The sequence below is a fragment of the Manis pentadactyla genome, chromosome 8, assembly GCF_030020395.1.
Source record: "Manis pentadactyla isolate mManPen7 chromosome 8, mManPen7.hap1, whole genome shotgun sequence".
NCBI classification, from domain to species: domain Eukaryota; kingdom Metazoa; phylum Chordata; class Mammalia; order Pholidota; family Manidae; genus Manis; species Manis pentadactyla.
Window position 1 is genome coordinate 13,059,943 of NC_080026.1, and position 26,835 is coordinate 13,086,777.

The 26,835-nt window shown below is 36.0% G+C and overlaps 1 protein-coding gene across 2 annotated transcripts in view; it reads left to right on the top strand.

The window, feature by feature from the left end:
• PLA2R1 (phospholipase A2 receptor 1) overlaps positions 1–19,810 on the top strand; it is a 114,334-nt gene extending 94,524 nt beyond the window's left edge. The window contains exons 20-29 of one of the 2 annotated variants that reach the window (XM_036884186.2): positions 2,012–2,129; positions 2,795–2,925; positions 3,283–3,430; positions 6,644–6,882; positions 8,419–8,587; positions 10,365–10,505; positions 10,999–11,115; positions 14,571–14,747; positions 17,045–17,077; positions 17,197–19,810. In XM_036884186.2, the coding sequence (XP_036740081.2) occupies positions 2,012–2,129; positions 2,795–2,925; positions 3,283–3,430; positions 6,644–6,882; positions 8,419–8,587; positions 10,365–10,505; positions 10,999–11,115; positions 14,571–14,747; positions 17,045–17,077; positions 17,197–17,414 (1,491 nt within the window). In that variant the 3' untranslated portion in view covers positions 17,415–19,810. The remainder of the gene's footprint in view (positions 1–2,011; positions 2,130–2,794; positions 2,926–3,282; positions 3,431–6,643; positions 6,883–8,418; positions 8,588–10,364; positions 10,506–10,998; positions 11,116–14,570; positions 14,748–17,044; positions 17,078–17,196) is intronic. The other variant, XM_036884185.2, reaches the window with a different exon arrangement.
• Positions 19,811–26,835: the final 7,025 nt, after the last annotated feature.

The window sequence follows — 26,835 nt, forward strand, 5'->3', positions numbered from 1 at the left end:
TTTGAAGTGTGTTGATAAATATGTCATATATTTAGAAACAATGAAGTTGTGGTAATGGGAGGCTGCACTCCACAGTCAAGCTAATAAATCTTGGCTGAGGCAAAGGGGGAATGGGTGAGAGCAGGGGTTAGGAAGGGCTGTGTGTGTTTTCTGGAAAAATGTATTGAGCTAACTGAACCAATGAGGTTCATTGGTATTTATGAATGGTTCATTAGTGTGACTATCTGAACACCAGGTAAATTCACATTAAATGATAAGACTTCCTAATAATTAGCATGTGCCACTCTTTGGAATTTGTAATTAGAGAAAAGAGACAAAAATGAAAAGAAAGAGATAAAAGGATAGTTGTTATTAAATTTAAATCCTTTAAAGTCAATTCTGTTTCTTTGTGAGGCAAACAAGGTAAAGAGAATCAGAAGTCTTGAAAATGTACTTCCTCTCCTAGTCGGCAACTCAACGCCAGGCTAGTTCAGAGCCTCTGGTTTTTATCCCAAGAACAGTGGAAAATCCCTGAAGGGTTTAAACCAGAGTGACATAGCAGGACTGAGTTCGGAAAAGAATTACCTGGGCACTAATGACATTTTGTGGGCAATTCTTGGTGGTGAGGGACTGACCTGTGCATTATAGAAGGTTTAGCAGCATCCCTGGTCTCCACACAGCAGATGCCAATAAAAGACCCCCTCCCCAAGCTATAACAATCAAAAGTGTCTCCAGACATTGTCAAAATATCCCGAGGAGCAAAATGTCCCTGTTTGGGAACCACTAGACTAAATCTTGAATGCCTGAGAATGTCATTTGACAACCATTTCAGGGTCTATTGGCTCTTATTTATTTTTTTCCATAAATATTGGGGACTTTCTTTGTTGTGGTGATGTTCAAAGAGGAGAAACACGTTGTCTGCTTTTTAAGGAGTTTATGCTGGTTGGGAAGGGATGGGGGACTGAAATTTAGAAACCAAAGAAAGATGGGGAAGGATGTCATTCCAGAGGAGGGTGGAGGGATGGTCTCTCCAGTGGAGGCTTCCCCACTAGCCGAGAATTATCTTGTAGCCGGGATTTTCTCAGCAGCAAGATTTCGAGGCCTAACCTGTCAATGATCAGGGTTGTCTATGTTCATTGATGAGAGAATATTCCACATGGAATATCTTTTGCCTAAAGCCCCTCCTGACTTCTCCAATCCGTGATCGCCTTTCTCCTCTCTCCCTTTCCCCTGACTCTATGTGGCCTTAGTAACAGGCTTAAATTTCACTAAGCGTTAAGGGCCACCCTTCCACCCTGCCTCTCCTGACTAGCAGTTACATTCCATTTCTCACCCCATAATGGGCAACCCCTGCCATGCCTCAGATACGATTCTCTCCTGAGTAATAATCAACTCTCACTGTCAAATCCCACAGCCTACCTTTTGTGTTCCATTTGACATTGCTGGCCACCTCCTGTGTTTCTCCTTCCTAGGTTTCCTTGTTCCTGCCCTTGATTCTCTTCCCCCTGGGCTCAACTTTCCTTTTCTGGCCCTTCCTTGTGAACTCACAGTCCAGGGGCTGACTCCAAGTACTTAGGATTTAAATACCTGATATTGTTTGATTCCCTGGCATTCCCCTCACACTTAAAGTGTGTTTAAAATTAAATTGAACTAAGCAATTAATTGCTCCCCACAGAATTTTTTTTATTAAATCTGCCACTATAAACTTCATAATCAGGCTGGTCCTTTTTTAGAAGGAATACGATTTTTCATTGAGCAGAAAACATTATTCTGGAAATCCTGCAGACAAAATATATCCTTATTTCTGTTCCTGCCCGATGCAAATGCATGCAAGGCACTGAATCACCCTAAAAGCCAGTCGTCTTTATTTTACTTTCACTCCTTTGAAGCAGCTCAAAGAAAAAAATAAGTCATATTTGCCCAAGAAAATTATAAAGAATTTGCAAGGTTGATCCTCAGTGTCTTTGGGAAATTGTTAATTCATTTAGAAAAATACAAAAGTGAACACTTTTGTTTTGACATTTTTTTGTAGTGCCTTTTGGTGAAAATCCCCAAAGTCCCAGCAGATTGGAAGAACTGGACATCTGCTCAAGACTTTTGTGTTGAAGAAGGAGGGACACTGGTGGCCATTGAAAATGAGGTGGAGCAAGGTAAAGCCCTCGAGGTTTGATCGGGCAAAAACAACCATTTTTATGCAAGTATCTATTAAGATATTCCCAAACACTAACAATTCCAAGGCATTATTTTTTCGGATTGCACTGGTGATGACACATTACTTAGGTTTATATCATGACATCCGTAAGAGCTAGTACACTGCATTGGTTAGCAGCTGCTGACTGCTGGAGCCTTTCGTCTCATCAGTAGAGTGGAAAGGACATATTTATGACCTGTATATCAAAATGGTTAAAATAATCTGAAGTATAGTTTATTATAATTGCATAATATAGTCTTTTTTAGATCCCTTTAGATTTACCTGTACACTTTTATTTGATATTCAGGAAATTGTATACTTTGGTTTAAATATAGCAGATCAATCCTCTTTTGTTTAAAAAGACATTGAAGGAGCACCGAAAATTGTTTTGTTAATGAGACTATGAAATCCCAGGCTTAGCCAGCTAATTTCTGTGAATTTAAGTTGGAGGAAAAGTGAAAGAGGCTGCATTACATTAATAAGGGCAAAGTAACAAATTCCTACAATTGATGCATAATTAAGTTTAGTGGTCATTTAAATAAAATTATAGCTATAAACAAAATTTGATGATTACCCAAATGGTTTATATGGTATTAAATTTGATGATGTATTCCTATTTTTCAGCTTTCATTACTATGAATCTTTTTGGCCAGACCACTAATGTGTGGATAGGGTTGCAAAATGATGATTATGAAAAGTGGCTAAATGGAAAGCCTGTAGCATATTCTAACTGGTCTCCATTTGATATAATAAATGTAAGTTTGAAGATTTATTTTTCAGAAATCATTCTAACAAGGGACCTTATTTGAGACTTATTTACTAGTTTTTTTAGTCATATTTTGTGGGCATATGTTTTTCTTAGTGTTATTAGTATATTAATTTTAATCATGTAATTTCGCATAGCTTTCATGTGTTCCATAAATGTAATTATTTTACTCATCCCAATAATTACTTATTTTGCAGGTTATGAAGTGATTTGTGAACAGGTTTATTGAATGCAATTAAAGGAATAATGGTGTTTGAATTTTAAAAGTTATCCTTAATAAAATGCCAATGTAATAATAATGTTACATGTTACCATTTTTTTTATAAACCTATGTATTCTTTTAAAGATTCCAAGTCATAACACCACTGAAGTTCAAAAACATATTCCCCTCTGTGCCTTGCTGTCAACTAATCCTAATTTTCATTTCACTGGAAAATGGTATTTTGAAGACTGTGGAAAAGAAGGTCATGGGTTTGTTTGTGAAAAAATGCAGGGTAAGAAATATTTGATTTTTTATTCTTTTCATTTCCATTCCTTCTCTCCTTTCCATATTTGTTTTATATATTATAACTGATAGTTTTAAAGTTAACAGTGTCAGGCAGTTACTCTTTGAGCTTTAAGTATTTAATCATTTGCTCTCCTCTACCCTAGGAATATACCTTTTAGTCGTGGGGTTCTAGAAACTACAGAGATCACTTGCATGTTGACCAAGTTTACATATTAATTTTGGTCATTTTAAATGGCTTTACTGCTTTGTTCTGGAATTATTTGTGTGTCCAGGACATAAAAAAGACCTTGAGAAAACGTTGGAAAAGAGTCAGGGAAATAAACCAACTCACATTTCTTTCTCTTTCTCTGAGCCTTAACAGTGGTCTCTGTGGCTAAATATGTCATGCAGCATGTTTTAGGTCTGTTGACCAGAGCCCCCAGTGACTTCTGATGTGAAATGCCATTACAAAGAGCCAGGGGGAGTGATGAACAGTGCTAATGAGCTGTAGGTGACCTTGAGTAATAGAAATAAAAACAGCAAAACAACAGTAGCTCCTATCTTGTGCTTTTGCCAGGTGTGAGGCTTCCCTGCACCACACCACCTAGAAGCCAGTTTGTGTCTGGAGCTGTGTGAAACTCTGGGCAGCCTAGTGTGTATATGCTTACTTGGAATATGTATCTCTTGGTGTTGCATGCATGTGAAGTCTTTAATGATACTAAGTGTCAACTCATCCTCAAAGCAGTTCCAGAGAGGCCCATTTTCCTAGTGGGCAGTTATCACTTAAGCATTAATAATGGTTAAAACTATAGTGATTAAAAGAAGATGCCAGATCCATTATAGCAAGAGTATTAGGGGAGGAGCACAGTCTTGCCCAGAAAGGAATAATATCAATCTGCCATGTGCTTGAACATTCTGATGTGCCTGGTACTGTGCATTCATTGGCTTCATAAACATTACACCATAAAATCCTCAAAACAATTCTATGAAGTAGGTCAAAATCTCCCCATTATACAGATGAGAAACTTGAGGCTTAGAAAAAATAAGTAACACAACTCAAGTTCTCTCAGGTAAATACAACGATTCTAGTCTACAGACCTGGTGTTGATTTCTTATTGAGATGTACTCTGATCACGTTCTCTCTTTGATATTTTCGGGACTAACAATGTGTATGTTCTTTTGGAAATAGTGTAGTCGGGATGGTTGAGAATATAGGCACTGGAATTCCCACTCCACCTGGGTTCCTTCCCCATCTCTGTAAATAGCTTGTCAGTCAAGTTTCTTACCTTCTCTGCATTTTGATTTCCCATCTGTAAAATGGGATAATTACTACTTTATAGACTCCATGCATATACAATACTTAGCAAGTTCTAGGCATGGATTTAATAAATGATAGTTGTTTTGTTATTATTTCCAAAAAATATTATTCAACTATATAAATTCTTGAACCCTATAATGAATACCCAAATTCTGCTCCTCTTCTTTATTTGCCACATAAATATGTGTTTATGTTGGGCTTAGAGCTTAATGTCTCTTTTCTTCCTGAAATAATAAAGATACCTGAGAAAAGAAGAGACAAGGGCGAAGTCAAGACCCCTCATTAGGGGCTTGGTTTCCAGTAGATGTTTCTTTTTCAGGGCAATGGGTGGCAAAATCATGTTGCTCAGAATCACTTGTGTTTTGAAAACTTGATGGAATCAGTTATAGAGGCAGAACTTTACATAGGTGAAAACACAGATGAATAACTTAGTTGAGGGGAGGAACAGTTAAATTGGTATTTGAGTGATACATACAAAGAACTTCAGTTGATTCTTTAATTTTTACCAATTATCATTTTTAAATATCTGCTTTGGTGTTCTACTGATTTTGTATAAATAACCTTACACTTGGCACATAGGTTGGCAAACAGACTTCTAGAATAAACAAATGAGAAGAATAAACATATGAAAAAAGTGTGGTCCAACACAATTTAGTTGGCAAATAGGCTAATTTCACTTTGGTTTTACACTACATACTCTTGCTATATCGAGGTAAGGACTTCAGGTAAAAGTCAAATTTCCACTTTGCTATTTTTTACTTGGCGGAATATGCCAAGCAGAGGGGAGCAGGAAATACCAATTATTTAGTGCCTGCTGTGCTCCAGGGACTATATTAAGTGTCCTGTATGGATACCTCTTTGAATTCTGCACAGACCCCTCTAAAGAAGACCTTGAACAGACCAGAAATTTGAGGCTTAGAGAGATCAACTAATTTGCTCGAAGTCTCTTTGCCGTTCAGGGTCAGGACTGGAATTGAGTCTCAGGTTTTCTGACCTATCCGCACCTCACAATGCTCCTTTTCAATCCCAAATAAAACCAGTATACAGAGAAAATTCCCAGCCACTCTGGATCAGACAGGTCAGAAACTCTGTCCTTGTTTCTGTGTTTCAGGCTTCCTAAATTTTAGCCTATCCTAGTACATAATATAGTAAGAACAAAAAGGCAGATGCACATAGTAAGGAGGAAACATCTTGTACAGGCAACATGGGCTTGGTTTTCACGTGATCACAAACGCTCAGGAACAAGAAAGGACCAGTTATCATGTGTGGGAAAACCTTGCCTATTTATAAATCTTGACTCTGACAGGTGACATATCAAGAGTAACTGTTTATGAGAACTGTATGTATTTCTAAGCATTTATTAATGTAGTTTTCAACTTTTTAGAATTTATACATGCAAACATTAAACATGATAGAAACTATCAAACCATCTGAAAAATGTAATAAAGTGTCATACTTGAGAATATGCACATGCAAAAATTATGTTTGCAATGCAGTATATGACTACATGATAGATGCCAGTAGTCTCTCAGTATTAAGTTCTGCCAGAGCAGCGTGTGGTAGGCCGAGTACAGCTACTGGAATGAAACCTGTGTGAGGAGGTCACCCACAGTTCCACCAAAAAGTGGTCAGTTTGACAAGGGATGGTCTGAACTGGGATCTCTTCTAGGAATGGTTCAGTTTATATTTTTTTAAGAAACTCATTCATTACATTTCCTAAGTGTTCTAGTTCTTTAACATCACCTAAGCTTTCAGGTCACATCCTCATTTTGAAGGTCAATTTGGGGAAGAAAAACTCTGGTGTTACCCACCACATGGATCCTAGTGACCGGGATCCATGCTAAGCTTTGCCTCCCTTTCTCATCCAGATGCTAAAAAAGATGTTTGTTGTTCTTGTTCTAGATACTTCTGGACCCAGTGTAAATACATCTGATATGTATCCAATCCCCAATACCTTAGAATATGGAAACAGAACTTACAAAATAATTAATGCAAATATGACTTGGTATACAGCAATAAAAACCTGCCTGACGCATGGAGCAGAACTGGTCAGCATTACAGATCAGTACCACCAGTCCTTCCTCACTGTAATCCTCAGCCGGCTAGGACATGCCCTCTGGATCGGACTCTTCACTGAAGATGTAGGTGTTCTAAGTCCCTTGGAACATTCTTGCATAATCAAATGTCACATCTACCTACTTAGTGATAGGGCCACTGAAATTAGCACAGAAAAATTAATTCCCAGAAATAAGAGTAAAGGTAACATTTAAGTAATTGGTTTATACAATAACTACTTATGAACAGCCTACACTACAAATTAAAGGTATACACCATTCTAGAGTAAACATCCACTGCCTGATTGAAGAGAAATTAATGCCCTTCAAAGGTTCTCTGAACATTGTTGATATCCCAGAATATGGCTTCATGCATGCACTCAAACACATCTTATACACGATCACCTGCATTAGGGTAATTTGTCACATTTATGGAATCCCCAAGAAAAATGGATCATGCTTTCTTCCTAGAAATTTGGCTTTTAATTATTTTAGTATCCCTTGGAATTTAATACATGGCATTAAATTCCCCCCTACCCTGTCGGCATGTGATTGGAAGAGTAAGATTTTTTTTCTTTTTTTAACAAATAAAGGATTTTACACTCAAAGTAGTGAAAAGTAAAGTCCATTGCATTCTGACCTCTAGTTCTACTCCCCAAAGTTCACTGTAAACAGTTTCTTGTGTGATTTACAAATTTTCTATGTATGCATATATGGCTGCGTATATTGTTTTTTAAATACAATTGAAACCATACTATATATGCTGTCCTTGAATTTACTTCTTTATTTAATATATCTTGTGCAGCTTTCCCTGTCAGCACATAAAAATCTAACACATTCTTTGGGAAAGCAGAACATAAGGATACACCACATTTGTTAAACCTTTCTCCTGTAAATGGATATTTGGGTTCTTTCCAGTTTTTTCACAGTTACAAACAGTGCACAACAAACATCCTTGTGCAAGTAGGAAAAATTCCCAGAAGTGAAATTGCTAAGTATACTTTAAATTTTAAGAAGTAGTGCCATATTGCCTTCAAAAGTTTGCATGTATTTACATATGCCAACCACAGTGTATGATGGTGTCTATTTTTCCATATTCTTGTTAACACAGGGTATTATCAAAATTTTAATCCTTGCTAGGGGAGCAGGTGAGAGAAGGGAATTACATGGTTGTTTGTTGTGTCTTAGTGTTGCAGAAGGTGTTTTAGTCTATGTAGTCAATGCTGCTTTAGGGCCTCTACATTTTGTACCAGACTCGGAGAGAGATTCCCGACACCAACAGTATAAATTTTTAGCCAAATTTTCTTCAGCACTTTTATGTTTTAAATTTTATGTTTGAATTTTTGATCAATCTGAAATTTATTTTTGGTATAAAGACTAAGATATTGTTCTACCTTCACTCTGATCACTTACTGGGAAATTGTGGTGGCAGGGAGTCAGTTTTCACAAAAACTAAAAAAGATATTGCTGTGGAAGATTTCCTTTTTATCAGACAATATTCAGAAACTGTCCTAGACCCCCTGAAATATGTCTAGATGTGGAAATACAACTCTCTTGTGAAGTGAGGGCTGTTCATACACCGGCAGTCTTGGCAAGGAAATGATGGCTCGATTCCTTTCACAGAATGGCCTTAATTTTGACTGGTCAGATGGCACCAAATCCTCCTTCACTTTTTGGAAAGATGATGAGTCGTCCTTCCTGGGTGACTGTGTTTTTGCCGACACCAATGGACGCTGGAGTAGCACAGCCTGTGAGTCATTTCTGCAAGGAGCCATTTGTCATGTACCTGCTGGTAGGTTCAGTTCTATTCAACTCAAGAAATACGTACTATGTGCCTATTGTGTGCAAGGCACTGTGCTAAGCAGGAGATGCTATAAGAAAGAGTAGCAAGAAGTATCTGTGCTCAAGAAACCTCTTGTCTGGTAGCTGGTGTACAGATAAATAATTGTTATACAAGGCAGGGCTACCAAACAATGTAAGGGAGGTAACAAGTGTTGAGGGAGTTAGCAAGAAGAACACATCCTGCCCACTTGAGGACACATAGAAAGACTTCTTGAAGGACATGATTGTGGAAACTGACCTTGAAGAATGGGTGGAATGTAAATGGACAAGGCATTCTGAGCAGAAAACCTTGTGCCAAGACATGGAAAGAAAGGACTGAGCATGTGTAAGGCAAAGCTGGTGTTGAGACTCGCCTGTAGTCACAGGGTACCAGTACGGAGAGATGGAAAAGCAGGCTAGAAACATGGGTTAGGAGCATGTGTAGAGGACCTTGAATGCCAGACAGAATTTACGTTTAAGTCAAAGACTAATAGGGTTCTAGAGTCGTCACCATCATCATATTGTCATATTTATATTATATATATATATATTTACATTATATGATAACAATAATAATAATATCTCATTACACCTAAGGTGAACTTTATGTTAAAGATGAAACAAACTCAGAGCATTAGCTTCCTGAAGATCTCACAGATGTCTGTCAACAGTACCAGGAGTAGAAGTCAAGTTTCCTCACTCTCTGATGTAATGTTTATTGTTATTGGTGTAATGTAATTTCCCTTTCCTTTGATTGCTTAACATTAACTGGTCTCTTTTTACATGAGAATTTAGTAAAAGTGTATGTATTTACTTACATACTTGATACTGTAAGTCAAATAGCATATACATTATGTAACTTCAGATCAAAACAATTGAGGATAAAAATGTAAATGGTAGCCATATATACTGAAAAAGCTAATTCTGCTACTAAAACACCATAAAAGGTATCCTTCCTTTTTCAATAACACTGCATTTACTGAGTACTTAAGAAGTGTCAGGCCCTAGCTCATTTAACTTCTCAAGATGTAAGAAAGAGCTGTTAACTATTTTATAGATAAAGAAAGCAGAGTGTGGGAAGGGTAGGTAACATGCTGACAGCTGCCCCGAGGATCTCAAGGTGGATGTGTCTGACTCTCATGCTTGTCCTCTGAAGCAAAGTCCACCTCACATTTCCCATAGTTATGTTTACGTGATATTGTGTTGTTTGCTTTGTGTTGTATGTTGTTATGTTACATTGTTACTTTATGTTATGTTACATTATATGTTATGATACTTTATTAAATGCATTATTTTTCTTTCATAGGCTGACTAGCAGGTAAGGATTTACTAAATCTGTAATACCCAGCACGGCATGAAACATTTCGTACATTTGGAAGTACATTTTGCCAGCTTCATTCAGCTACCAGTATTTCTATGAATCACGTCCCCCAGTTTTCCCAGCATTTAGGATACTAATTATAAACATGAAAGCCAGCTACCCTTCCCTGGGCAGCACCCAAACTAAGCTTATGAAGCGCTGCACTAATATATCCTGTTATGTGTAAGCAGAGGTGATTTGTGCGTAAATGCTATAAACCAGTCCTAGTTTTGTCATCATTGACATTAAGCCCACTCTTTCAGAGTATTATCATGAAAATCTCAATACATATAATCTATCTTGGTCTGTCACAGAATGTAATGCAATGTTTATGTCATCAAATGAACCGAATCACAACCCTGAAATCATAACTGTTTTTTGTTCATAGAAACAAGACCATTTGAATACCCAGAGTTATGCTCAGAAACATCTATTCCCTGGATAAAATTCAAAAGTAATTGCTACAGTTTTTCTACAGTCCTAGACAGTAAGAGTTTTGAGGCTGCTCATGAATTTTGCAAAAAGGAAGGTAATTCTTTTGTGATGGTAACATGCTTTCAGTGTCTTCCTTCTTGACATTTCTGTAAACAATGTGGTTTTCCTCATTTGTCTGAATATTTAGTGACTATAGAAACAACAAAAACAACTGAAAAAGTAAATACTATTAAATGTGCTTGTTGGGGATGGCTAATGTATGAAATGCAATATCCTATATAAAATTTAAAAATCTAAGATGGTATCCAGAATACTGCACTTTCCCAAGAAAATATTCCTGTTGAATGCACTTGAATTATGAATGTTTTATTGCTTCCTAAAATTAATAGTCCATGCTTTAACTTCTTAAGTATAATATTTTAATAAATGTGGTATTGCTTTCAAACTTTTAATCAAAAATCACTTATTTACAAAGGAGATGTTCACTTTTCAAAGCCTGAGCTTTACAAATTATGGTAAAGGGGTTATTTTAAAAATTGTATTTATGTGTAAACACAATACTTGTTCATTTTGTTTGTCTTTTACAGGATCTAATCTTTTAACAATCAAGGATGAAGATGAAAATTCATTTCTCCTAGAAGAGCTTTTAGCTTTTGGTTCTTCAGTTCAGATGGTTTGGTTGAATGCTCAGTTTGATGGTGACAGTAAGTGACTGGGTAGAGAAGAGGAGAGGGTATAAGTACACAGTGGTCAAAGGTCGATGAAAATGGCATATGCAAAAAAAAAAAAATTCTTCTTGGATACATTTTCTGTCAAAAAATAGCACTAATTCTAAAGCCATTTCTTCCGAAGACAACATTGCTAACCTTTTTCAATGTCTTCTCGTCCTTTGAAATAATCCCAGAATATCAAAAATGAAAACAAACAAACTTATCTTATACTTAGCCTCACATTGTGAAGATTCTTGGCTGGCACTTTGTGTTCACAGATGTAGTCACAGAAACCAAAATCGCATTTACCTGAAAATACCCCAGGTTCCTGAATATTATAGAAGCACAATAGCATTATGGAAATGTTTCAGTGACACATTGTGCTATTAGAATTGTATTTGCTACTAAAAACAGAGTTTGTGATCAGATGAGAGCATGGTATTCTTTTCTTTATGTAATTCATGGTTATTGAAAGTAATTGTAAAGAAAATTATTTTAATTGGTATAGAGAACTTGTTACAGTGTTGTACCAAGGTGGAGGGTGGGTCCACCCAGGTAAGTGGTATTTCAATCCCTGACATTGTTTAGAATTTCTAGCACATGGTGATAGTTAAAAGCTGACCCACTTTGATTAGTTTTATTGTTGGTTTTAAATCCTTTTCCGATAGTGCACCCCCTTATTGCCTATACATGGATGGACTCTACTATTACCCCTATCCCTTAGTACACCATTTTGCTTTTTTGCTTTTTAAAGAAACTCACTGTAACTGATTTTAAGAAAATAAGGCATTTTGTAATGATACAGATGTTTGTACTTCAAATGTTTTCTTTAAATTCATTATAATGATAGGGAGTATTTCTTTTTTTTAACTAAACTATAGTTGATACACAATATTATACTGGTTTCAGGTATACAACACAGCAGTTCAATAGTTACATGCGTTATTAAATCCTCACCCCCTCTAGTGCGGTTACTGTTTGTCAAATAGAAAGATGTTACAGAATCATTGGCTGTATTCTCCATGCTGCACTTCCAGCACTGTGACCAACTTATATTATGATTGAGATTTTTGTGCCCTTTTATCCCCCCCACCCACAAACTCCAACCCCTCCCCCATGGTAACCACCAGTCACTTCTCAGTATCTCTGAGTCTAATCTATTTTGTTCATTTATTTTGTTTTTAGATTCCACAAAGAAGTGAAATAATATGGTATTTGTGTTTCTCTGCCTGGCTTACTTCACTTAGCTTAATACTGTGCAGGTCCATCTATGTAGTCGCAAATGGAAGGATTTCTTTCTTTTCATGGCTGAATAATATTCCATTGTGTATATGTACTGCATCTTCTTTACTCACTCAGCTATCAGTGGGCACTTTGATTGCTTTCATATCTTGGCTATTTTGAATAATGTGGCAATAAACAAGGAAGGGCACATATCTCTTTGAATCAGAGATTTTGTTTTGTTTTCTTCAGGTAAATTCTTAGAAATGGAGTTACTGGGTTCTATGGTATTTCTATTTTTAGTTTTTTGAGGAATCTCCATACCCCTTTCCATAGTGGCTGCAGGAATTTACATTCCCATCAACAGTGTAGGAGGGTTCCTTTTTCCACATCTTCGTCAACACTTGTTATTTCTTGTGTTTTGGATGGTGGCCATTCTGACTGCTGTGAGGTGATATCTCATTGTGGTTTTGATTTGCATTTCCCTCATGATTAGCGATATGAGCATCTTTTCATGTACTTGTTGGTCATCTGTATTTCTTCTTTGAAGAAATTTCTGTTCAGATCTTCTGCCCATTTTTTAATGGGGGTGTTTTTTGGTGTTGAGGTGTATGAGTTCTTTATATATTTTAGATATTAACCTCTTAATGAATAAATCATTTACAAATATATTCTCCCATACTGTAGGTTGCCTTTTTGTTCTGCTGATGGTGTCCTTTGCTGTACATTTTTAGTTTGATATAGTCACCCTTGTTCATTTTTTATTTTGTTTCCCTTTCCTGGGGAGACATGTCCAGAAAAAAATTGCCCATGTTTATGTTCATGAGATTTTTGGCTATGGTTTACTCTAAGAGTTTTATGGTTTCGTGTCTTATATTTAGGTCTCCAATCCATTCTGAGTTTATTTCTGTGTAGGGAGTTAGACAGTAATACAATGTCATTCTCTTGCATGTAGCTCTCCAGTTTTCTCAACATCATTTATTGAAGACACTGTCTTTTCCCACTGTATATTGATGGCTCCTTTATCATATATTAATTGCCCATATACATGTGGGTTTATTTCTGGGCTCTCTATTCTGTTCCATTGATCTATGGGTCTGTTCTTGCACCAGTACCATACTGTTTTATTTACTGTAGCTTCATAGTGTAGTTTAAAGTCAGAAAGTATAATACCCCCAGCTTTGTTCTTCTTTCTCAAGATTGCTTTGGCTATTTTGGGTCTTTTGTGGTTCCATATGAATTTTAGGATTATTTGCTCTAGTTCACTGAAAAATGCCATTGGTATTTTGATAGAGATTGCATTGAATCTGTAAACTACTTTGGGCAGGATGGCCATTCTGCAATATCAATTCTTCCTATCCATGAGCATAGAATATATTTCCATTTTTTTGTGTCTTCTTTAATTTCTCTTATGAATGTCTTATAATTTTCAGAGTATGCATCTTTCTCCTCCTCTGTTAGGTTTATTCCTAGTTATTTTACTCTTTTTGATGTGAGTGTAATTGGAATTGTTTTCCTGATTCCTCTCTCTGCCAGTTCATTGTTAGTACATAGGAATGCAACAGATTTTTATGTATTAATTTTGTATCATGCAACTTTGCTGAATCCAGTTATTAGTTATAATAGTTTTCTTGTTGGAGTCTTTAGGGTTTTCTATATATATATATAGTATCATGTCATCTGCAAATAGTGACAATTTAACTTCTTCCTTACCAATTTGGATGCCTTTTATCTCCTTATCTTGTCTGATTGCCACAGCTAAGACTTTCACTACTATGCTGAATAAAAGTGATTAGAATGGGCATCCTTGTCTTGTTCTTGATCTTAGAGGAAAAGTCTTCAGCTTTGTGGGTTTGTCATATATGGCCTTTATTATGTTGAGGTATGTTCCCTCACTACCCATTTTATTGAAAATTTTCACCATGAATGGATATTGAATTTTGTCAAATGCTCTTTCAGCTTGTCAGCATATTTCAAAATTCAAAGTGTCACATTAATAAACATATCCTAAAAACAAATTCGAATATATCTAAAATAAATAGAGAGTTGTTCACAAATCAACTTTACTAATAACTGCCTTTTGATGTAGAGTTCATGACATGTTTATTGAGTTGAATGCATCCAATAAGTATCATTAAATTTAGGGGCTACTTTTTACAGTTCATTCTAGTCTTAGTATGTTTGATAATATTCACGTAATTCATAATAAGCCAGAAATTTTCCCACAGATGAAACCATAAAGTGGTTTGATGGAACTCCCACAGACCAGTCAAACTGGGGCATTCGGAAGCCAGAGATAGACCATGACAAAGCCCATCTGTGTGTTGCCCTGAGGATCCCTGAGGGAGTATGGCAGTTATCCCCATGTCAAGACAAAAAGGGATTTATATGTAAAATGGAAGCAGGTAGGTAAAGTCAGAGGCTAATTCTTCTATGTGATTCTACCCTAATGTTGCCCACGTCTTTACCGTTTAAAGCTTTTAATATCCAAGTATTCAGGAAGTGCAGATAGATTCTGACATCATCTTATTCTACATCAAACAAGTCAGAGGACAATTCAGTTCTTTCTGATATGAAGAAAAATACTTGATTTTTAAAATCATTATAAATCAACTCAACGACTATGACTTTCTTGTATCACTGGGGCTATTAACCTAATGGTGCAAAAAATCAGTTTACCAAGCAAATGTAAACAAGCAATCGTCATTCTAGCAACTGCACTCAGAATTTTTAAGGTTAATCTTTGGACTCAAGAAATATAATCTAGGCCTAGATATCTTTGTTGTGGATAAGTAGATGTGATTCTCTGTTGCAAGACATAATATGTTATAAAAGTCATACTTTAACTTCATCTTGAATGACACAGTTTGTGGTGATTAAAAAAAAAAATTTAAGAAATGCAAGCCAGAAAATAGTCAGTTGCAAACAACAGCAGAGATTTCTAAGATTAACAAGAATCATGAACAGAGGGAAGGTGTTTATAATAATCACAACAGTTTCTAGAAGCCAGTATTATAAAGAAGGAGGAATTGCTACGGTCTGAGCTGCTGAGGAAGGCTTCAGAGAGGGGACAAGGCTTTGGAATCCCACAAGATAAAGAGAACATAGAGGAGGGAAGGCACATTGGAGAAAAGCCCCAGCAAAATGAAAGGCAACGATGAGAATGAGCTTAGATTGCAGCAAAGGGCTCACATTAGGTGGTGATGGGATTAAAATTGGACAGTGGTGTCGGATCCATTTACAGAGCACACCAGCCTAAAGAGCTGAGCTTCTTGGTGAAGGAGGCAGGGAGCCCCTATGTGCTCTGGAGACACCTGCGGTGGCGTCAAGGGAGGCAGTTATAATTCCAGTGATGGAACTAGGAACAAAAAGGAAAGGCAGAAATGGAAAAGAGGCCTTGGTGGTCTGATTAAATACTGGGAATGAAGGGGAAAACCTAGTAGGTGTGGGCACCAATGTCTGAGGCTCCAGTAGTGTGGATGTCAACTCTGTGTGGAAACTATGACTAAGCATAATAAACAGTGTGCCCAAGTGATCACCAGCATTTAAGTCCCAAAAACAAAACAGAAACACCTCACGTCTGATTAGGACTTCACAGCTTCCTGTAATACATACAACGCGTCTTTCACAGCAACTTTGCAAGGCAGTGGAACAGATATAATATCCCCACTTTACGGATGAGAAGAGTACTTGTCCAAACTGAAGCTACACTGAGGACTACACTACACATTTTCTAACTCCATGTGCTTCCGCTACACACACCCACCGACCCCATCCTGAGACTAAAAATTCTTTTAACAGTCTTTCTTTAAAAAGTATCTTGACACACATACACAATAATTCGTGTTTCTAATACTATTGTATAAAATTATACAGTGTTATTTTTAAGCTGCAAAAACAAGGGTTTTTAAAATATTTAAATAATTGTTTTTAATATTGGTAACAATGTTGATGTTTCTTTGAAATCGGTAGGAGTAAACGGGCGTCAGTAATGCACAGGGCGCTTGCTTCCTCTCTCACAAATCCTTTATTGGTCTTCTCCTGGGTCATTCTCTACATATTTCTCTGGATCTTTACCTCGATCAAAAGAGCCGAGTTCAAATTTTGAAATAGAGTCTACTTGGAAGAGATACATTTATCCCATAGAAAATCCTCAAACAGGAACTCAAAACTTTCTGAATGAAGGAGCTATTATTCATTCCCTAGATTCCTGAGGTCACAAAGGTGAGAAGGTGCTATTTTTAAATCCTTGCATGTAAGAGGAAGGTTATCGTTGCTGGACACACTCTTTATCAGATCTCAACAACACTGACCTCCTCTATTTTATTCATATTTTCACTGCACACAGCTAACACTGGATGGAAATTCTCCAGTTTAACAAAAGAGGCTGTGTATGTCTTGTGAGCACTAATAATGATTATTCTAAGTCAGGGATCTGCCAACTTTCCTGTAAACAGCCAGATAGTAAATATTTTAAGCTCTGGGGGCTATGTGGTCTCTGTCACATTGCCACGTTGGCATGAAAGGATAATACATAAACAAGTGAATGTGGCCAAATTCCAATAAAACATTATTTATAAAAACAGGAGACCCAGTTTGATCATGGGCCATCATTTGCTGAGCACTACCATGAGTAATGACATAATTTTGCTGACTTGAAGGAAAAATTTCATCTCACAACTTTTTTTGTATTTGATTTTAGATATTCATGTTGTAAAGGAGCATCCAGGAAAAGGTAAGTTGGGAATAGGAGGAACCATTTGTATTTTTCTCAGAAACAAGTAGAAAGCAATTATGGGACAGTATCTATCCTTATTGTCATTGAAACTTTCCTCCTTTTTCATCTTCTTTCAGGACCAAGTCACAGCCTCGTACCTCTTGCTGTAGCACTGACACTGATAGTGATTCTGGCAATCGCCACACTTCCCTTCTGCGTATACAAGCACAACCGTGGCATCTTCAGGAGACTTACAGAGTCCGGGAACCCGTACTATCCTACCACTAACTTCAGTACGGTACATTTAGAAGAGAATATTCTCATATCTGACCTTGAGAAGAATGACCCAGAATAATGAGGTCAGAGAATGCCGCAGCCACGAGCGGTAAAGAAGATGATAAAGGGGAGTGCCCTCTCTCTTTTCATTTACAGACCAGATGCCTTTATAATGTGAATTGCATCACTATTTTAATTATTTTTAAAGTGATTACTGGTTTCTAGTTTTGAGTTATAACCAAATCAGATGAGTGTTGATTTATTCATTTCCCCAAACTGTGATCTATTCTTAAAAGGGGGAAATATATAATGGTTACCTTCAGAACACAAGAACCATTAAAAAAAAACAACTCCCTATTGAAATTCTCAAATCAAGGTGAATAATAGGTTTTGTGTTAATATGCTTCTACCAGAATTTTTTGGAAATGTTTTAAGTAATCTGGTATGTATTCAGACATTTACCCACAGTCATACCATTACGAGAGAAAGAGAAAGGAAGCAAAGTCTGAAACTCTGCACTTCTGAAAAGGCTTCTGAGAGGCTTCTTGCTTGTTTGTTTTTTAATTCAATCTTTTTAAATCAGTCATTTCAACAGTGAAGTTTGGAAAACTAATTTTTAAGGTTAAAACTCACGTTCTGGGCTCTAAACTAATATTTCAGGTAATATTGATTTCTATTAGCTCTGACTTCTTCTCAAACTACAGGAGAAAAATTATATTTCTTTAAATAGTACAGATTTTGGTTAGCAGCACACTTTCATAAACAAATACATAATGTGGCCTAAAACCATCACCTACTAAATCATGACTAAGTTTGATAGTTAAAAATGTAGATAAGCTTAAAGAATTACTGAGCTCTCAATACTGTTAAAATTCATGCCCTTTATTGAAAGCTAAAGGTATAAAATAATATATAATTCTCCTAGCAACTAAAAGATATAAAATATAACTTGAATTTAGAGGGGGGAATTTTGAAGATCTAAAATACAGTTCATTAGAACCAAACTAGAGGATATGTTGGAAAGTACGAAATATGTTGCTTTCCGATAGCAATCTAGGCACCCTTGCTCTATAAATGAGTTTCTTTGGGGCATTCTATTTAGTCTATGGTTTTTGAGAACCATCTCTGTCTACATGGGACTAGTTCGTGCAGTTGGTAATGATTTAAAGCATGATACTGTCCATGAATCAAAAAGCACAGACTTGATCGTCCTTCATTAACTTCTTATAAGGAAAAGTGACTTATTAATCAAGACTTAAAAGTTTATTCATTACATGAATGTTTATTGAATTCCTATGAAGAATCAACTGCCATTCTAAAAACCAGATGGACTAGGGTGAGCAAGTTAGTAAGATTTCTGTTTTCAGGGCACTTATTTTCTAGTGAAGGAAAACTGACAGTAACCCAGTAAAGAAATGAGTAAGTAGAAGACATCAGGTGGTTATGAAAATTAAGTAAGGTCCTATGACAGAAATTCACAGGGGGAATTTCAGGTCCTTTCTAGAGTGTGCATTTTAATTATTATATCCGGCTGCCTCCGAACTGGTGGCCACTAGTCACAGGGTGGAGCTCTGAGAGAAAGTACAAATAAATTTTGGAATGAAAACCATCCATCATCATTATAAATAGCATTTGAGGAGCATACCCTGAGGATGGAGTCCTCGTGGCCTGAAACGGTTACTACAGCTTCCAAAGCCGCTCTTTGCTATTGCTGTGCAGTTTGCTTATTGGGATGACCTACTTCCATAATTTTTTTTAAGTTTTGGGACTTCTTTTTAAGAAAAGATATCACCTTACGTGGCAGTTGTTTATTTATGACTCACAAGAATAACTGGCTGAACTAACCACATGGTAAAAAAAAAAGCCCAATTTAACAATCTGTCAAGTGGAATTAAAGTTCTGTTCTTTTCCATGGACTTCGTAAAAACTGCTGATCAATTATCCTTCCAGTCCAGGCGTACTGAAGTGCACTCTCACACATAACAACTTGACAAAGTATTAATAAAGTGGTCTTGCAGACAGAAACTGTACAACTTGTCAGTTCTCTACACTGGGATATTTAGTATTGAAACACAGCTCCAGGGAATCTGTCCCCACAGACAGATCATATGAAATTAAAAGAAATAAAAAATACTGAAATATTCTGCTTTATTCATATATGTGTACTTTAAGAGACTTTTTCCCACATCTATTTTTAACTTGAACCAGATTTCATGGCTATAGTATGAAAAGAAATAAGGTATCATGGTCACAAACTCCTTCACACATAAGTAATGTGTCCCCCTCCAAAGAGAATCTGTTATTTTCTATGACTCTGGGTAATGGAAAATCTTGTACTTTCCAGCTGAAAATATCTTGGGCTCTTCCAATTCCAATAGCCTTCTTTCAATTTAAATGTTTCCTCTATTGAAAAGCTCTACTCTCTACCAAAGGCAGATTAAATGGTCTCTTTAGACAAACATTCAGTCTTCTGGGATTTCCTTTCATTCCTCAAAATGATGGTTGGATATACGAAAACTTGTATGCTTGTGGTGCTGGTGGAAGAAGGTGATAATTGTGCGTGTTATCTGGTGTCTACCTGGCCCCATCAGGTTGCCTGGCCCCGCTTCTGGGAGTTCTGCTGGCATCAGCTATGAAGTCTGCAACAGGTGCCACCTGCAGTCCATTCTCTTTAATTTGGCCCCATCCTGGCTCTTCTTGGTACTGCCTTAGCCCCAGAGAATTGCCTATTTCCTGCCTGGACACTGCAGTTCTTGGCTGTAAGACCACTTCAACCCTGCAGTAGTGAGACCCTATCCAGCACTATCAGCTACTCTGTTCATCAAGAGAGGCTAAATGCTGTAGCAAACAACCCCAAATCACGGCGGCTTGCATAGCAAAGGTTTATTTTTCATCCACCTGAGCATGGGCTTGCAGGAGGACATTGCTCCATTTAGTCATTCACGGGTTCAGGTTCCTCCTACATAGTAGGGCCTCCATGTCCATCAGACCTTGGAGTCCTCCAGTAGGTCTCCTATCTCTACCTGACATAGATGTTAACTTGAGATCTACCTTTGATTAATTATGTAGCTTTCATAGGCTACTGAAACAAATTAACAGCCTTGAAACTGAGACATATACCCTAAAGGTGCACAAATATTTCCAAGGGACACAGGAGAAGGATATTTTTAAGGACCTCAGTTTCCAAAATATTTAACCTTCATATATATTCTTTCTAGTGTTAACTTGCATGAGGATACCCCTGAGGTCATGATGTCATGCTATTTGTACAAATGCATGTCTCTACCTTTAAATACTACTACTACTACTACTACTAATAATAATAATAGAGACATGGCTTTCCAAATCTTATTATGCTGCTTAATCTGGAGAAAATCCTTCGTGGCACCAAAGAAAGAAAACAAATCAAATTAATGATGTCAGTGAAGCTTCTTTTAATGATGGAATTATAAGCCTAGTGTACAGCCTCATTCATACATTTTTCTGTTAAGGATTAAGGGATGTGTTAGAAGTCCCATATTGGGATATTCTAAATTAATATGTATTATATAGTGGAACAGCAAGAGTGATAACTACCCTTAAAGAAGTTATGTAATTATTCAAAGGCAGATCTCAAGTTAACATCTTAAGACAATCTCAACCAGCCCCTGACTATTACCAAAAAGGCATTCCTGGAGAGAAATCCTGGTGAAAGCAAACAGTGCAGCTATTGATAAAAACGTGACATCTTACTTTACCCTAATGACAAGCTCATGGCAAAGGTCTGGGCTTAACTATCTTAAATTTCTAAGTGAGAGTGAGTATTAGCATGCTTACTGAATTGGAAAATGAAATCAGACTTTTTTCTGAACATTTTCTTATTTGGCTCATGGGTTTGACAATGAGAATTGGCCTTATCAATTAAGTTTTATGTTGAATATTTTTCATTAACTCAGTGATCTAAATCTGCAACTCCAGTGTTCTGCCTAGAGCATTTATTAAGATAAAGGCTTTTTAATAGAAAAAATAGTATTGGCAGTACAATAAAATTAGTATTATTTAATTAATTAATTTCCCAGTATTACTATGTATATCAAGTAAAGTAAGGTGCCTGTAAGTGGAAGAGTAACAGGCATAAATAATAGTCATTTCAAATGTCTTAGTAAGGCCTTTTAATTTTAATCCTAGGAAATTAACAAGGTAAATCACTTTAATGACTGAGTAACAAATCCTTTTGCAAATCCAATGTTTCTAATTCTTTGCTTGAAGCAAAATTAAAGGAAAGCATAATCAAATTGTCAGTTGATAGATAATGAAAGATAAATCTTAATGAGAAATCAGTGATTTTGGCACAAATGGGAAAGGAATTCAAATGATAGAGTTACATTGTTATAACAAGCCCCTTTCATGCCCATCTACTTATTTATATGAACAAAGTTTCTGTATTAGTCAGGATAAGTTAGGGTATGCTGTGGAAGCAAACAAACCCTCTAATGTCAGTGGTTGGTCCAAAACAAAACTCAAAAACTAATCTCTTGGTCATGCAAAGCCTGCTGTGGTTGCGCTGGCTCTCCAGGGCAGCTCACTTTCAAGAAGTGACTCATCCAGGATGCATGTTTCTGTCTATAGAATGTGGGGCCTCCAGGGAAGCCATGGCAGGAAAAAGAAATAGAGAACTCTTCAGTTCCTGTGTCCTGAACTTACACTTCCACTCACCTATCAGTGGCCAGAACTAGTCACGTGGTCCATCCTAACTGCAAGGAGGTCTGGGAAGTCTTCCACTGTGCTCAGGAAAGAGTGCTCACCAAATACGGTGAGCACCAGCAATGTCTAGCAGAGTTTCTCAGCACATATAGCTATTAAAAAAGAAAAAAGAAAAACAAAAGAACAATTCATGCTGAATTCTGACTCATTCTAACAATTTTAAATTAACATTAATTAATTTTATCTATGATACACCCATTTCATTGAAAGATGCATTACCTTTAACATTTCAGTTTGATATATACTAATTATTTATTAACAGTTATAATACATTTATGTTTTTCTGACCAATTGTGTAGTATATTGAAATGACAACTCAATATAGAAGAAAATGTATAACACTTAGAACCTATCTGTGTTCATAGGGAAATTTTTTAAGATAATTCAAATTTATGTACACATTCTACTGCAGGCAAATATGACATAGTGATGAGTAAAATATTTTTGAGAATAAAAATGTATTACACTAGGATAGAATTCTAATGTAGAATTAGAAGGAGAAAAAGAAAGTAAAATCTTTGACTGCCAAAGAGTTTGTTTGTGTGTATTTCTATTTTTAAATAGTTTATGATGGAATTCAAACTGTTATGATATGTCCCATCAAAGGAACCAGGCTCCTTGGAGAAGTGGCTGATTCCAGGTCTGGGGCAGGAAAAATACAAGATGAACCTAGAATATCTGTGGTGCCAGAAAGTAAGAAAGTGTTCACTAAAAGATGAGGCCATGTCCAAAGGACACAGGAACCAGTTTGAGGTAGCTCCTAATGGCCAAAGTTGGAACAATTTGAGCAACCAAATAATGATAGTATTAGATTATAACCAACAGAATAAATATAAGCCCACATTGATAAAAATAAATAATTGAATGAGTAAATACATAAATTGAAGAGAAGCAATTTTCTACAGAAGAATTATTAATACATTAATTAATAAACACAGAAGGAATGAAAGAAAATAACCATTTGACATGCACAACAGTAATAATTGTCGTAAGCAAGATCAACCAGTGGGTGCTAAAATTAGCCGGTGAACATTTAAGGAGAAACAAGAAATTTGCATAACCTTACAGTATCTCTCCCAAGAGAGTCAGTAATTACAACAGAAAATTGCTAACTGTACAGTGGAGAAACCTCTTTAATCAAATGATCAAGGTTAACATAAGCAGTAATCAGCCCTATCTGCATCATGTACACCCTAGTATGATATGAGGATGAATGACTTCTTTGGTATCCTCCCATTTAATGCATAATCTTAAATTAATAATAAAAATACCAGGAAAATCTAAATTGGGAACATTCTACAAAATAATCGACCACTTCCAAAGTGCTCAGAACTGTCACAGAGTAGAGAATAAGGAGACATGACCACTTAATGCAAGGCAGAATCTCAAGAGTGGATCATGGACCAGAAAATGAACATTATAGAAAAACACAAATGTAGAATAAAGTCTATAGTTTTGTTAATAGTATATCAGTATTAATTTTTTAATTTTGATTATTTTACTATGGTTATGCGAAATGTACCATTGGAGGAAGCTGGGTGAACAGTGTACAGGAGGAATTCTCTGTACTATGTTGGCAACTTTTCTGAAAACCTAAAATCATTGAAGATAAAAAGGTAAAAACATACTACAATATTAGATTCCATTAGATATATTAAAAGTAACAGGAGACTATTATTTTTAATGTCATTGTTTATAATATGCTGAAAGGTGCATCTTAACTATAAAAAAATTTTCAGATGTCAACTGTGAAGAGATAAACATTTTTCTCAAAATTCTTTTAGGAAGTATGCAAACAAATGTTTGAGGACCACTGCTCTACAATGATTAACATTTCTAATATTTTTCAGTTAGAAAGAAAATTAGTTTTGGGTCAACAAAGATGGACCAAATTTACATACAGCTAAATTTTTAATCTTCAGAAAAAAGACAATCAGAAGAATGGCATATATTATTATCTTTACTCTCTGGTTAAATCCATTTAAAGCCAAAACTTGTTTATAGTGATGCCTAGTTATTATGGAGTGGATTGGAAAAGGTGAGCAAATATGTCTTACTGATCACAGCATGGCATTCAAATATTAACTTCCATAAACAATTTCAGTTTAAAGTCCTTATGTTATCATGTGTTATATGAGCAAGATAATTAAAACATACTATAGTTCTCTTATTTATTCTTAGGCATACAAATAATGGCTTACACCAAAAAAAAAACTGAAGCTTTTATAATTGAATATTAGTAATAAACACTTAAAAGTTGTATCTATTTTAGAAATATTGACTTAGCTATTATGGTTCTCTAAAGCCTGATGAAACTTTTGATATCTTGGATTATCTACAAGAATTTATAACATTTAGAATTTTTATCTCCAATGTTTACAATTCAATATAAAATGACAGAAAACTCAGATTTGTTAATTCTTTATGTTGAAAAGAAGCACAATAAAATAGCAGTTAAAAAAATTCAACTATAATATTAGGCTTAGGCAAAAAGCTAATATTTTAGGTATACTTATAAATAGGTTGAACCATGTTTCATTTCTTAAGTCAATTCCATTATTATTGTTGAATTTTATCTTTTTTGAAAAAAATCAACAAATATGCCTAAACCTGAAATGCTAGATTAAAAAGTGAAAATCTGAATGTGCTTATAATGCCAGTGAAGAATTCTAAATGCAGAAGAAAATCTGTAACTAAAACCACAAAATGAATCCTATGTATACCAGTGACCTTCTTTACTTGGAGTTAATTAACACAAGCACTTGCTTCTTGCAGAGCACTTTGCTGTAATTTAGAACAAATTAAGGGAAAAAAATCACTCAAGTGCTGTTTCCTTCACACCATGATGTGAGTGTGATGGGCCGAAGTTAACACATTTAAAATATTGTCATCCGTTTCTTGTAATTATGAGTAGCAATACCATTTTTTTTTGGAAAAAAAAAGTAGACATCCTGATCTACGCTATTTTCAATATGTTTCCTGTGCTTCTATTTAATAAAGGAAATTGATTCTTAAAACTAATATAAAATGCCCTTTTCCATTTCTTCCATTAAGTCCCTCATTTACATTAAATTCAAGCATTGTATGTTTTCCTGGGTATTTTTCAAATAAATATATTTTTAATTTAAGATGACAAATTATTAAACACTACATTAATATTTTCCTTTGTCCCTCCTCAACCCTGAAACGAATGTTGTTATTGTTCGCACGTGGTGGTTTGTGAATTAACGTGCACTTCTTTAGTCCCAATTTATGAGGTCATATCCTCAGGCAATTATTTAAACTTCACTCTTTACCTTCTTAGATAGTAGAGCTTGGCAGGAGCTGGAGACCCAACCCAGAGAGGTGGAAATCAGCAACACTCCTGCCCCACTGAGTTTGATGAGAAAGAGGGGGAGACCCAGAGCCAGAAGGCAGAACCAGGCAAAACTCCAAGAAAAAAGTAAGGAGGGGTGGGAACTTCACTTGAAATGTTACTTCTGACCACCACAAAGGCCTCTGGAGTTCCTGATTCAAAGTGCAGTTCCCACGGAGCCCAACAAGAAACCTGTGCAAGACGGAGCATGCCTGAATAAATGTAGCGTTTACCCAGACCATAGGCACATGTAGCTCAACCCAGGGCTCCTCTAGTTAGACAAATTGTTTTGCTCGTTTCACTTCAGATGACACCTGTGGGTGCGAAGCAGGACCAGTCTCCTGCACACTGCCTGACAGGGTGCGCCTCCCGATGAAGCAGCGCCCGCTGGCGACAACAAAGGATCAGGGAGTTTGGTACCAGTATTCACAGTAGAAACTCCTTGGAGTTGAAACTGCGACTTGTACTTCCCAACGGAAGTTTAGAGAGAAAGGAGATCCATTGAGCAAGAAGTCCTACTTATTTTATGTATTGCTTTAGAAGATAATCTGTAATTGCACATTAATAAGTAAAAGTAGTGTTACACTTTAATAGTAAACTGTACTTGCGAAGAAATATAGTTCTGTGGATGGTAGCATTATAATGATCATATTGTTATTATTACTTATACTGCATTTGAAACACTTTTATCCAACTCAGGACCTCTAGTGAGAGAATCAAAATTATCAGTTAAAGCAAGGAATCAATAATTGATAGATGCATACTTAGCTTAAACATTTTATTTTCTATTAGAACACAAAAATGTACATTTAACCACAAATCTTTTGGTGTAGGGATATCATTCATTTTAATCTGGCTTGTTGTTGGTCTTGTGCATAAATCATATCCTCAAGGTTTTGTTCTCCAGTTTCAGTGTTTTTAGAGGAGTGAAAATGTAAAGATTACATCTGTAGGCTAATCTGAGTGCAAAGCCCTAAATTTTTATAATTTTCCCCAATATTTAAATAACTCAACAACAGAATTTTTAGCTCTTGCCTTTATTTAGTATTTGCAAAGCTTTCAGCTTAGTTTTCATAAAAGAATTCTCTTTTTTATACTCATATCTGATGTTTTTAAATTTAACTATAAAATTACAATATCTAACACAATTGGCATAAGTGGATTTGGGAACAAACACAAACAACTCCCATTAAGCATGAAACATGCTTCACAGAGCACCTGGCTAGTCCAGCAGGGCAGGGGAGTCTTAAGCTTCTTTTTCAGCTGTTAATGTTTGAGGTTTACTCCAAGCACAGCAAGTGAGAATTTTCCTCAAAATTAACTGTGAAATACACACAGAATAGATGTGTGCATAAAATAAGCGAGTCATCTGCAAAAGAGAAAAGAGCTCCCCAGGACACCT